Consider the following 14,889-nt stretch of genomic DNA (forward strand, 5'->3'; position numbering starts at 1 on the left):
GCAGAAGAATGTTAAAAGGAGACAATTAAAGGGATGGCTGCCTGGAGGGGATTAAAATGAAAAAACCAGACAGGCACAGGCAGAGAAGCTAAATTGAGAGCAAGACAGACGGTGACTTGGTTTAGTCACTTCAGTTCAGTTGCTCAGTCGTGTCAGACTCTGCAACCCCATGGACTACAACACACCAGGCTCCCCTGTCCATCATCAACTCCTGGAGCTTGATCAAACACATGTCCATTGAGTTGGTGATGCAATCCAACCATCTCATCCTCTGTTGTCCCCTTATCTTCCTTCCTTCAGTCTTTCCCAGCATCAGGATCTTTTCAATGGGTCAGTTCTTCTCATCAGGTGGCCAAAGTATTGGAGTTTCAGCTTCAGCATCAGTATTTCCAATGAACACCCAGGACTGATCTCCTTTAGGATGGACTGGTTACATCTCCTTGCAGTCCAAGGGACTCTCAAGAGTCTTCTCCAACACCACAGTTTAAAAGCATCAATTCTTCAGTGCTCAACTTTCTTTACAGTCCAACTCTCACATCCATACAGGGCTTTTCTTGTGGCTCAGTGATAAAGAATCTGTCTGCCAATGCAGGAGATGCAAGAGACCTGGGTTCAATCCCTGGGTCAGGAAGTTCCCCTGGAGAAAGAAATGGCAACCAACTCCAGTATTCTTGCCTGGGAAAATCCCATGGACAGGGGAGCCTGGCAGGCTGCAGTCCATGGGGTCACAAAAGAGTCATACAGGACTATGACTAAACAACAACACATCCATACATGACCACTGGAAAAACCAAAGTTTTGACTAGATGGACCTTTGTTGGCAGAGTAATGTCTCTGCTTTTGAATATGCTGTCTAGGTTGGTCATACATTTTCTTCCAAGGAGCAAGTGTCTTTTAATTCCATGGCTGCAGTCACCATCTGCAGTGATTTTGGAGCCCCAAAAAGCAAAGTCTGTCACTGTTTCCAATGTTTCCCCAATATTTGCCATGAAATGATGGGACCAGATGCCATGATCTTAGTTTTCTGAATGGTGAGTCTTAAGCCAACTTTTTCACTTTCCTCTTTCACTTTCATCAAGAGGCTCTTTAGTTCTTCACTTTCTGCCATAAGGATGGTGTCATCTGCATATCTGAGGTTATTGATATTTCTCCCGGCAATCTTGATTCCAGCTTGTGCTTCATCCAGCCCAGCGTTTCTCATGATGTACTCTACATAGAAGTTAAATAAGCAGGGTGTCACTATATAGCCTTGACGTACTCCTTAGTTGTGTCCAACTCTTTGTGACCCCATGGCCTGTAGCCTGCCAGGCTACATGGGATTCTCCAGGCAAGAACACTAGAGTGGGTTGCCATTTCCTTCTCCAAGAAGGTGACTTATATGGCATTTAAAATATAAATTCTCTATTCAGGATTGAAATTGAGATCCAGCAGCAGAGAAAGTAAGAGTGTGGTGTCACCTAGGTCCAACCAAACAATCTTGTGTTTGGGGCAGTTCCTAGCTGATTCACCAATAAATGTTCTTTCAGAGACCTACAGTGACTAACAATGGGCCCTGGTTGTTTCAAACCAAGAGGTTGTTCATGCACTTAATGTGACTGTAAGGAGAAATCCAAGGACACATAAAATGATAATTATTTTTTACATTTTTGTAAAATTTATGAAGAAAAATAAAAGTGAAAATCTCTCAGTTGTGTCTCACTCTTTGTGACCCCTTGGACTATCCAGTCCATGGAATTCTCCAGGCCAGAATACTGGAGTGGGTAGCCATTCACTTCTCCAGGGGATCTTCCCAACCCAGGGATCGAACCCAGGGCTCCCACATTGCAGGTGGATTCTTTACCAGCTAAGCCACCAGGGAAGCATAAGGAATCTATATGTTAGAGGGAATTTGTACAAATGCCAGTTCTTTTGAGGTGTTTCTTATAAACTTTCACAGACATGCTCAGCCGTCTGAAATATTCCCCTTTTCACTAAGATATCTCCTTGGGCTCCCATGCAGTTCCTATCCTTTTCTCCCCACCAAGATTCCCCATCGCTGCCTTTCCTTCCTCACAATGTACCCCCTAATCCCCTCATATCTTTTCTCGCAAGTTTTGTTTCCAGTGCTCTCCCATTTATTCAACCAAACCTTCTCTCTCAGTTGGCACCAGTTCCAGTCATCTCTTCTTTTAACCAGTATCTCTCCTCCAACTTTGTTCCACATTTTAATGCTGCTGAATCCGCTATGCACCCTGAAACTCTCTTCTGCTTACTTCCTGGCCCTGCAGCATCCTGGTCACCCTCCTGGGCCTTCTCTGTCATCACGGCTGGACATCTCCTTGGTCTCCAGACAAGTGTTCCCAGCATGCCCTTCTCTACTACTCCCTGATAAACCCTCGTTTGAGGCTTAGGGTCAATATTTAACATTTGTTGAATTTTAAAAACTGTGTTAATCTATAAAAGATGTTAGACCCAAACAGGTGTCAGTAAAATGTTTTACTTATAGGACTTCAAAAAGATAACAGAGGGAAAAAATAATGGTCTATAAAAGATTCAAAGAAGAAATAAGGAGGTTAAACAAAAGCAGAAAACCACAAATCTCAGATATACATCACCACCAAACATTGTTAAGGTTAACAGCAGCTCTTAAGTACAAGAAGTACACTGCTACTATGTTTTATTAGATGAACACATAATCTGAAATTTAGTAGCTTCTAAGACAGTGAAGAAGATAAAGTCAACTAATGAAAATTTAAACAGAATTTTTGGTGTGGTACTTGTGAAAAAATAATGTTCTTACTGTGCATATAGAAAACTACACAAAGGGTTAAACAGAAAAATAACAGGAATTTATCAGTCAGAGTCCTTATGCCTTAATAGAAATAACAGTAGTATTATTAACATTTTTCTATGATGCTTTATAGAAACATAATTTTTTTAAAGGTATGTTTCCATTTGACACTTGTGTTTGATATTGTAGAATAGAAGACACTCTCTTTTTAATCACTGAGAAAAACTAACAAATCGACGATTTCTTCTACTTTCCTTAAAGACGTTATACCTAGGAGTAAGGTACATAAACTTGCACATATTATATATTTCATCTCAATAAACTTAGTGATAGTCAGCTCCTTCCTGATCAAACACCTGTAAAAAAATATGGATTTGCTTGAGAATAGGTTAATAGAAAAGAATGTTAAATTCCTAAATTTTTCTGTTGTTTTCTATACAAATTTCAGAGAAATGAAATCTTATTGGTCTTAGATTTCAGTGTGTATGTCTGTTTGTGCTTATGTACATACACATACTCACACACAGACATGTACATTTGTGTGTCCAAAAGAGCTGTGCACAGCTTAACTCTTGAGCAGAGAAGAAATAATGGCAGTAAGTTGGCCCTAAATGAAAATATTTAAGACTACTTATTTCTTTAATGTGCTTCCCCTTCAAGTAACTGAAAAGCAGAATGAATCATTGAGCACATTTGGAAATAATCATTTTTAAATGTAACTAACATCAATAATACCTGACCTAAATGTCTTCCTTTAACTATACGGCATTTGTGAAAAAGCAGTAGTAATAATAATAAAGCAGGCCTAACATTATCTGTAAAATTCTACTACATTCTTTAGTTTCTGACACTGTTACTCTTGATAAGATAGAATAAAAAGTAATATAAAATTACCTGGACTATATATATTTATAAATGGAGTAAATTTGCATAATATAGTGGTTGGACTTTATAATTTGAATATGTTCCTTCATAATTATCATGAAGAATACATAAGTTTGAATTACTGGTTAATTCACCTTCTTCTGAAATGTAAGCTTTGCTAGGGTGTACGATTTCAATTTGAAGCATCATTATTTTTAAAGAACCTCATTTGAATATTTTTCATTTCAGCTAGTCTGACAAAGACTCTCATAATTATCTTACAAGACAGATTAAGAAATGTGGGTGGGAAGGAAGGAGAGGTCAGATGTATTTGTACATGATTTGTATCATGCCATACAAACATCAATGGTAGACAAGGTGTTACATGGAGTCAGGCCTGTCCTGCTCAGGATTCATTAGTGATATGAATGATGACTCAGAGGGTAGGCTTATCAAAATTTAAGGTGGTGTAGAACTAAGAGTCAGACATGACTGAGCGACTTCACTTTGACTTTTCACTTTCATGCATTGGAGAAGGAAATGGCAACCCACTCCAGTGTTCTTGCCTGGAAAATCCCAGGGATGGGGGAGCCTGGTGGGCTGCCATCTATGGGGTCACACTGAGCTGGACACGACTGAAGTGACTTAGCAGCAGCAGCAGCAGAGCTATTTCACTGGGAAACACCTAACAGAATGGTGTTAGAAACTAAAACCCAGAAGGTGAAATTTAATGACGACAAGGATCAGTTCCTACTCTGTGATTCAGAAAGGCCACTGCACAGCTGTAGGAACGGCAAAGATCTGGCTGGGAAGAAGTTTTCGTTAAAACAAAGGAGGCAGTGCCTTGAAATGACCACTTGTCAGTCCAAGTTGGAAGTACAGTTTCAATGTAAACAGAAACAGACGCAGGGATATACAGAACAGGCTTGTGGTTGCAAGGGGGAGGGGGTTGGGGGAGCCATAGAGAGGTAGGTTGGGGTTAGCAGATGCAAGCTTTGATATATAGAATGGATAAACCACAAGCGCTTATGCTATAGCACAGGGAACCATGTTTAATATCCTATGATAAGTCATAATGGAAAAGAATATTAAAAAGGAATGCCTATGTAACTGAGTTACTTTGCTGTACAGCAATAATTAACCTGACATTGAAAATCAACTATACTTTATTTTTAAAAAGAAGTACAATTTCATCGTATACTTAAAATTTGTTAAGAGAGTAGACCTCATGGTTAAATGTTCTTACCACACAAATTTTTAAAAAAAACTGCTGCTACTGAGGGAGGAAGTCAGACACTCTGCCTACCTTCACCCACTTAGCTCCATAATTTCCATCCCAAACCACCCAGGGACTATAAACTACTTTCTGGAGTTGAAATGAAAACCCGGTTTCTTAGTTTTATTATTCTACTTTATTGAGTCATTGTTGAAAATTAAAACTGCGTATATTGAAGGTATACAACCTGACCTGATATACTTAACACATCATGAAATAGTTACAATAATCAAGCTAATTAACAGATCCATCTGCTCACAAATAGTTGCCTCTTTGTGGTGGAAACCCCTAAGACTTACTCTTTCACCAAATTTCAAGTATGCAACACAGTATTAATTACACTCTCATTGCTGTACATTAGGTCCCCAGAACTTATTCATCTTGTACACCTAAAACTTTGTACCCTGTGATCCACGTCTTCCCTCTCCCCCATCCTATAGTAATCACCACTCTACTCTCTGTTTCTATGGATTTTTACATTTTCAGATTCCGCATATAAGTGAGCATTTGTCTTTCCATGCCTGGCTTATTTCATTTAGCATAATGTCCTCCAGGTTCATCCATTTTGTTACAAATGGCAAGATTCCCTTCTTTATTAAGGCTGAAATAATATTCCACTGTATGCTTGTGTTTAACTGTATTTTCTTTATTCATTCACCTGTCAATAGATATTTAGGTTGCTTCCATATCATAGGAGTATGCATATTTCTTCAAAATACTGGTTTCATTCCTTTAGACATGCACCCACACGTGAGACTGGTGGCTCATAAGGTAGTTCTACTTTTTGGAGGAACCTCCATACTGTTCTCCATGGTGGCTACACCAATTTACATTCCCACCAGCAGGGAGCCTGGGTTCCCTCTTCTCCATAACTTTGTCAATGCTTATCTCTTGTCTTTCCGATACTGGCCATTCTAGCAACTGTGGGGTGATACTCACTGTGGTTTTGATTAGTTTTCCTTAATGATTAGCTACACTGAGCACTTTCTCATACAGCCACTGGCCATTTGTATGTCGTCTTCTGAGAAGTGTCTATTCAGGTCCTTTGTCAGGTTAAAAACTGGATTATTGCATGTTTTGCTACTGAGTTGCATGTGTTCCTTACATATTTCATTATGTGTTCCTTAATTACTTTGTTCCTTATATATTAACTAGGGGGTATAACTGATCACTCAGTTTCCATGAAGGGGTAGTTACTATGAGCAAAGTGTACCCTGGACGCTGAAGACAGAAGTTAATTAGGAAACATGGTCCTAAATGGAACAACCATCTTGGCCATGACTGAGAAAATAAGAAGCTTAGGCATAACTACACAAGGTCATTTCATCTAGTCCTCTGCCTCCAGTGGGTAAAATGCTTAAGGCAGCCTCAAAAGCACAGATCTAGGGAAGTAATCTTCAATTTTTTCTCTAGACTATTTACAACTTTGATCAGGTGGATTAATGAACTCTTGGATAGTGAGCTGGAGAGCTAAAAAGAGGAAACTATAATTATACACATAGGTGTTGAGAATAGAACCCAAATGTGCCTACTTTGTAGATAGTTTTAAAATATCCACATAATCTACTTAATAGTAATGTGTTCTATTCAGGCTCCCGAACAAACTCTGTTTCCCTATGAGCACTGTAGTAGAATCTACCTCACAGAGCTATTGTGAGAAACAAATAAAATTAAATAGGTACCCCATAAATGTTAGCTATTATTCACAACATTTTTCTTCTGTTTTTTTCATCATCCAAACTTATTAAGCCCTATTATGTTCACTGAAATAGCCACTGGGAAAAAGAACTGGATACAGAATTTTTTAACTGAACAAACTTCGATGTCATCTAGTTCATTTTTTTCCTAATAAACTTTTAATTGTAACTCTGGAAAACAAATTGTGAAAAAGAGAGCTGCTCTAGTAGAAGGAGTTAGGAAAAACAAAGTGTGATGCCATTCAGAGGAGCATTGGCTCATCTTAGGTTGCAAGAGAAGCCTGTGGTCATAGGCACAGGGCATATTTGCCACACTTAACTCTGCCCTGAATACCATTTATACCTCCAGTTCCATTACTGACACCTTCAGAAGGTTCATGAGTGTTTTCTGGGAAAGACCGTTGGCATGTTAGGTAGTCAGTAATCTAGACAAGAGGAAGAGCTTAGAGAATGTGGATTTTATTATCAATCTGACAAAAGGTAAACCTTGGTAAAAACACCATAGGTCTTCAAATATTTGAAGGACTCATGTATCTAAGGCAACAGACTTATTTGCCAGGGGGCAGAACAAGGAATAATAAATTTAAATGACTAAGAAAGAGTTCTGGGGTTAATATGCTGAGACAGTAAAAGAGAACATGAAATCCAAAGTCAGAAAGCCCAAATTCAAGTCCTAGCTTGATTTTTCATTAGTTCTATAACTTTAGGCAAGGCATCTACACTCCATGAGTCACACAATTCTCATCTATAAGGTGACAAAAGTTAAAAATACTACTCATATAAGAAAGCACATATAAAATGTTTGTAATCTTTAGCATGATTTCAAAATAGTAACAGTTAGCCACAGGAATGGGGTACCCCACTGCAGAGAGTGTTCGTGGAGGGCTGGCCAAGTCTCACTGCAGGGCTTCCTTTTACTGGGAGCCAGTAAGCCTAACTGAACTGGAAGTTGACTGCTATACTCCCTCGGCAAGTACGATGTGTTCACGTGATACATACATATCTCAAAGGTAGGAAAAAGTTAACTACAAAGAGTCACCAATGTCAATAATTTAATTTGGCTAAAGAATGCACTTAATATCCACAGTCTTTCCAGAATTCATGAACAGGCTAAAACTCCGCAAAGATAACTCATTAAACTTAAATCAGCAAAGATGAGCTTAACTCAAAACCCCCAAAATAGGACCACGTGTTCCAGATCAAATTACAGTTAATTCATTTCACCCAAACAGTATGTCCACACTTGTGCTGCCAATCTGGAAAATATATAGAATTTTCTGGATTGTAAAAGCTCTGTCAAAATCTCAAATGTCGGGTTTCAGATAGTTGATATTTTCCCACTGGCCATTTGCCTGCTGTATTCCAATTTATTTTTATAAGTGTTCAGAAATAAGTAACCTCTGAGATAGTATGCCTGCCAGCTGTTCTGAGTTTACTTACCCTCTGACCTTCTTTTCCAGGTGGACCTTGGGGGCCTTGTATCCCCAGGGAGCCCTACAAGGCAAAAGGACACATATTAGTAGATTGCTTTAAGCATGCCTGCCTTACAAAGAATGCTGTGAAAATTAATACTAATTTTATTGATTACACAAAAACTTTTTTGTGATTTATTTATTTATTTTAATATAAATTTATTTTAATTGGAGGTTAATTACTTTACAATATTGTATTGGTTTTGCCATACATCAACATGAATCTGCCACAGGTATACATGTGTTCCCCATCCTGAACCCCCCTCCCTCCTCCCTCCCCATACCATCCCTGCCAGGACATGGAAGCAACCTCGATGTCCATCAGCAGATGAATGGATAAGAAAGCTGTGGTACGTATACACAATGGAGTATTACCCAGCCACTAAAAAAGAATACATTTGAATCAGTTCTAATGAGGTGGATGAAACTGGAGCCAATTATACAGAGTGAAGTAAGCCAGAAAGAAAAACACCAATACAATATACTAACGCATATATATGGAATTTAGAAAGATGGTAACGATAACCCTGTATGCAAGACAGCAAAAGAGACACAGATGTATACAAAAACTTTTAAAGTGATCTGAGCGCTTCCAAGCTTAGACTATACAATACATTAATAATGGTGAACTGTCCTTTAACTGGTTTATCTTCAGAGTTGACACGACAAAAGAAAAGAAAGATTCTTAACCAGTGATCACTCCCAGGGATGACTCTTATTTGATTGGAACCATGTCTTTTTTTTTTTTTTAATCAACCTGCCATCAATTAATGGTAACAATATTTACAGGCAGAAAAAAATGCCTCTTCATGTATTCAAACTTTATAAATGCAACAGCATTTTTGGTTGAGAGTGGCTCTGTAGCTTCCTTCTGAGAAAACACCTGGTTATGACATCAGCTTCAACATTCACCTATTCATACCACTTAATTTTTAGCCTCATAGACATTATTTAATACTTTCTCATGAAAAGTATTCTTTCAAGTGGTAGAAAAAATAACCTTTTTTTTTTCAATTTTACAAAAGGCGCAGGAAGTCCCAGGTGCACTAATCTGAATCTCCCAATTCTCACAGATAATTACTATTACACAGAAAATCTCAACACAAAAACCAGAATGATGATACCACTGCTGTGTAAAGTCTTTGGGCTTGATGGCTAGTTGTTACCCCTCTGGAGGCTCCTCAGTCTCTCTAGCTGCTTCCTCCTTCCCTATAACGCCTTTCAGTGTGAGGGTTCAGGCCCATTTTCTCCCCGTTCTCCTGCCATGATCTCGTATTATACCATGGACTTTGGATTCTCCAGGCCAATGATGCCAAAATTTTTATTCAGTTTATATTTGAGCTTGTAGGTCCACACATCCAACTGCCTGCCTGATACACCCACTCTGCTCTCACCAGCATGTGAATTTAGCACAGCGACACCACATTTAGGGCCCTCCCACCAAAACTGGGCCTTTTCCAGCACCCCAACTCTGCAGACCCACGCACCATCCTGCTAGAGCTCTTGCTGGGAACCTAGAACTTGCCTTCCATACTTGCCTCTCTCACTTCTCTTTCACATCCAGTCCCCAAGTCCAACTGATGTACCTCCAAATAGGTGGATTTGATCCATCTATTACTCTCCTCCATTGTTCTGCTTCACCACCTGCTTACTTGCTCATCTGTAAGAGCTTTCTAGGTGACACTAGACACAGACCCCTCCATTCCCCAGAGCACAAATTGACCTCAAGAAAAGACAGCCTGACCTCCCTGGATTGTCCACTTAAAGAGATGAATGCCTATTGTATTAGTCTTAAGGTGCCTGTACTTGTCCTTTAAATTATTTATCATAATTCCATTTAAGTAATTATTTAGGAAATGATCCACCAGACTGTAAGGACAATGGTAGAATCACTGTCTTATTCAACACCAAGCACCTGTTTATGACTGAAAAAAAAATCATAATGAGAAATCAATCCACTGTTTAAAAAAAAAAAAAAGCTTTTGGGTAAAGCCAGCACTTTCAATGGGTTTTTAGAATATGTATGGTTAATCTATTATATATTAAATGCCTTAAGCTCTTTGGAATATGAGAAATCTAGTAAAGACACACTTGAACATCTGAATTCACCTTCATCCCTTCAGGAGAGGCATTATTATCTAATTTTTAAAAATTAGGATTCATTTTTATAATGTAACCATTTTCTTTAAAAGTCATAACTACATTTAAAGTAAAACATCAGGTGTGCTTGTGAAGATGTATTTACTATGTATATATATTTTTTGGTTTTTCATAGAAATTAAATTTTCATAAATGTCATGTCATGGTAATTTCACCATCCAATTTTATTTAGAATAAAAATATCACAAATATATTTAATTTTTTACTCATAGCTTTTCTTTGATTAAAATTGTCAGAATTTAGTATAAATGCCTGTAACTAATTTTGAAAAAGCATTTATACAAAAAATTCTACATGTATCACCAATGATTGTGTGCGTGTGATCAATCGCTCAGTCAAGTTCTAGTCTTGTGACACTATGGACTGTAGCTCGCCAGGCCCCTCTGTTCATGGGATTTTCCTGGCAAGAATACTGGAATGGGTTGCCATTTCTCCCTCCATAGGATCGTCCCGACTCAGTGCTCGAACCCATGTCTCCTATGCCTCCTGCACTGCAGGTGAATTCTTTACTGTTGATCCACCTGGCAAGCCATCAACAATGCTCAGTGTTAGCCAGATCTTCCTGAGTCTTCCTCCACAAAGTATTCTAAAATGTGGAGAAGGAAATGGCAATCTACTCCAGTATTCTTGCCTGGAAAAATCCCATGGACAGAGGAATCTGGTGGGCTACCATCCATGGGGTCTCAAAGAGCTGGACGTGACTGAACAACTAGCAAGCATTCATAAAATATACGTATTTATTCTTTTACCTATTTTTGGAAAAATTAATGTTACAGGGACATGTAGAGCCTATGTTTTATTGATTTCAGTTCAGTCACTCAGTTGTGTTCGACTCTTTGTGACCCCATGCACCACAGCATGCCAGGCATCCCTGTCTATCACCAACTCCCAGAGTCCACCCAAACCCATGTCCACTGAGTCGGTGATGCCATCCAACCATTTCATCCTCTGTCGTCTCCTTCTCTTCCTGTCCTCAATCTTTCCCAGCATCAGGGTCTTTTCAAATGAGTCAGCTCTTTGCATCAGGTAGCCAAAGTATTGAGGTTTCAGCCTCAGCATCAGTCCTTCCAATGAATACCCAGGACTGATCTCCTTTAGGATGGACTGGTTGAATCTCCTTGCAGTCCAAGGGACTCTCAAGTGTCTTCTCCAACACCACAGTTCAAAAGCATCAATTCTTTGGCACTCAGCTTTTTTTATACTCCAACTCTCACATCCATACATGACCACTGGTTAGACAGACATTTGTTGACAAAGTAATGTCTATTCTTTTTAATATGCTTCCTAGGTTGGTCATAACTTTCCTTCCAAGGAGTAAACGTCTTTTAATTTCATGGCTGCAGTCATCATCTGCAGTGATTTTGGAGCCCCAAAAAAATAAAGTCAGCCACTGTTTCCACTCTTTCCCCATCTTCTTGCCATGAAGTGATGGGACCGGATGCCGTGATTTTAATTTTTTGAAGTTTGAGCTTTAAGCCAACTTTTTCACTCTCCTCTTTCACTTTCATCAAGAGGCTCTTTAGTCCTTGTTCACTTTCTCCTTAAGGGTGGTGTCATTTGAATATCTGAGGTTATTGATATTTCTCCTGGCAATCTTGATTCCAGCGTGTGTTTCTTCCAGTCCAGCATTTCTCATGATGTACTCTGCATATAAGTTAAATAGGCAGGGTGACAATATACAGCCTTGACATACTCCTTTTCCTATTTGGAACCAATCTGTTGTTCCATGTCCAGTTCTAACTGTTGCTTCCTGGCCTGCATACAGGTTTCTCAAGAGGCAGGTCAGGTGGTCTGGTATTCCCATCTCTTTCATAATTTTCCATAGTTTATTGTGATCCACATAGTCAAAGGCTTTGGCATAGTCAATAGAGCAGAAATAGATGTTTTTTCTGGAACTCTCTTGCTTTTTCAATGATTCAGCAGATGTCAGCAGTTTGATCTCTGGTTCCTCTGCCTTTTCTAAAACCAGCTTGACCATCTGGAACTTCATGCTTCACATATTGCTGAAGCCTGGCTTGGAGAATTTTGAGCATTACTTTACCAGCATATGAGATGAGCACAACTGTGCAGTAGTTTGAGCATTCTGTGGCATTGCCTTTCTTTGGGATTGGAATGAAAACTGACCTTTTCCAGTCCTGTGGCCACTGCTGAGTTTTCCAAATTTGCTGGCTTATTGAGTGCAGCACTTTCACAGCATCATCTTTCAGGATTTGAAATAGCTCAACTGGAATTCCATCACCTCCACTAGCCTTTTTTGCAGTGATGCTTCCTAAGGCCCACTTGACTTCACATTCCAGGATGTCTGGCTCTAGATGAGTGATCACACCATTGTGATTATCTGGGTCATGAAGATCTTTTTTGTACAGTCCTTCTGTGTATTCTTGCCACCTCTTCTTAATATCTTCTGCTTCTGTTAGGTCCAGACCATTTCTGTCCTTTATCGAGCCCATTTTTGCATGAAATGTTCCCTTGCTATCTCTAATTTTCTTGAAGAGATCTCTGGTCTTTCCCATTCTATTGTTTTCCTCTATTTCTTTGCATTTTTTGCTCAGGGAAGGCTTTCTTGTCTCTCCTTGCTATTCTTTGGAACTCTGTATTCAAATGGGTATATCTTTCCTTTTTTTCCTTTGCTTTTCACTTCCCTTCTTTCACATCTATTTGTAAGGCCTCCTCAGACAGCCATTTTACCCTTTTGCATTGTTTTTTTTTTTTTTGAGGGGGGCGGATAGTCTTAATTCCTGTCTCCTGTACAATGTCAGGAACCTTTGTCCATAGTTCATCAGGCACTCTGTCTGTCAGATCTAGTCCCTTAAATCTATTTCTCACTTCCACTGTATAGTCATAAGGGATTTGATTTAAGTCATGCCTAAATGGGCTAGTGGTTTACTCCACTTTCTTCACTTTAAGTCTGAATTTGGTAATAAAGAGTTCATGATCTGAGCCATAGTCAGCTCCCAGTCTTGTTTATGCTGGCTGTATAGAGCTTTTCTATCTTTGGCTGCAAAGAATATAATCAATCTGAGTTTGGTGTCAACCATCTGGTGATGTCCATGTGTAGAGTCTTCTCTTGTGTTGTTGGAAGAGGGTGTTTGCTATGACCAGTGCATTCTCTTGGCAGAACGCTATTAGCCTTTGCCCTACTTCATTCCGTACTCGAAGGCCACATTTGCCTGTTACTCCAGGTGTTTCTTGACTTCCTACTTTTGCATTCCAGTCCCCTATAATGAAAAAAGACATCTTTTTTGGGTGTTAGTTCTAGAAGGTCTTGTAGATCTTCATAGAACTGTACAATTTTAGCTTCTTCAGCATTACTGGTCGGGGCATAGACTTGGATTACTATGATATTGAATTGTTTGCCTTGGAAACGAACACAGATCATTTTGTCGTTTTTGAGACTGCGTTCAAGTACTGCATTTCAGACTCTTTTGTTGTCTATGATGGCTACTCCATTTCTTCTAAGGGATTCCTGCCCACAGCAGTAGATATAATGGTCATCTGAGTTATATTCATCCATTCCAGTCCATCTTAGTTCGCTAATTCCTAGAATGTCGACGTTCACTCTTGCCATGTCCTGTTTGACCACTTGCAATTTGCCTTGATTCATGGACCTAACATTCCAGGTTCCTATGAAATAATGCTCTTTACAGCACTGAACCTTGCTTCTATCACCAGTCCCATCCACAACTGGGTGTTGTTTTAGCTTTGGCTGCCTCCCTTCATTCTTTCTGGAGTTATTTCTTCACTGATCATCAGTAGCATATTTGGCACCTCCTAACCTGGGGTTGGTATTTATTGATTTAGGCAGGAATAAAAACCAGGGTGGCCTTGGACTGCAAGGAGATTAAACCAGTCCATTCTAAATGAGATCAGTCCTGGGCGTTCTTTTGAAGGACTGATGCTAAAGCTGAAACTCCAATACTTCGGCCACCTCATGTGAAGAGTTGACTCATTGGAAAAGACTCTGATGCTGGGAGGGATTAGGGGCAAGAGGAGAAGGGGATGACAGAAGATGAGATGGATTGATGGCATTACCGACTCGATGGACATGAGTTTGGGTGAACTCTGGGAGTTGGTGATGGACAGGGAGGCCTAGCCTGCTGCGATTCATGGGGTTGCAAAGAGTCGGACACAACTGAGCAACTGAACTGGACTGAACTGAAAAAACCAGGGAATTAAAAATGTGATCAGTTCTTTTTGTTTGTTTGACCAAAAACACCTGCCAAATGATAAACAACCAAAGAAAACTGCCTAATTAGGTCAACTTTAGGAGCGTAAATTTCTGATATGATAAGAAAACCAAATTTTCAAATCAAAATATACCAAAGATTAATTACAAGATAATCACAAGGGCTTGTGTCATTTTTTTAAGATTGACACAATCTTGGCTTCAGATAAAACTTTTCCCCTTTCCCCTTGGAAACTATTATAATTTCATGAATAGTTAAGCTTACACATAACATTTTTGATATACATCCAAATATTGACAGATCTTTCAGTGGTTTTAAATGTGAGCTACTAAAACATACACATACTGAACATTCAAGAGAGTATAGTTAGTTCTGAGCCACATGTAATAAAAATTCCATTCCCTTTACTAGTTAAGAAAAATTACATAGCAAAAGCCTACATAAGATGAAAATATTAAACTTG

General features: G+C 39.1%; 1 protein-coding gene across 1 annotated transcript in view; it reads right to left on the reverse strand.

Annotated features, from left to right (window-relative positions):
• The window catches only part of COL19A1 (collagen type XIX alpha 1 chain), a 488,172-nt gene that overhangs the window by 213,763 nt on the left and 259,520 nt on the right, over nucleotides 1-14,889 (reverse strand). The window contains exon 15 of the mRNA XM_042253848.2: nucleotides 8,048-8,101. Coding sequence (XP_042109782.1) covers nucleotides 8,048-8,101 — 54 coding nt within the window. The remainder of the gene's footprint in view (nucleotides 1-8,047; nucleotides 8,102-14,889) is intronic.

The sequence above is a fragment of the Ovis aries genome, chromosome 9 (assembly GCF_016772045.2).
Source record: "Ovis aries strain OAR_USU_Benz2616 breed Rambouillet chromosome 9, ARS-UI_Ramb_v3.0, whole genome shotgun sequence".
Classification (NCBI taxonomy): Eukaryota; Metazoa; Chordata; class Mammalia; order Artiodactyla; family Bovidae; genus Ovis; species Ovis aries.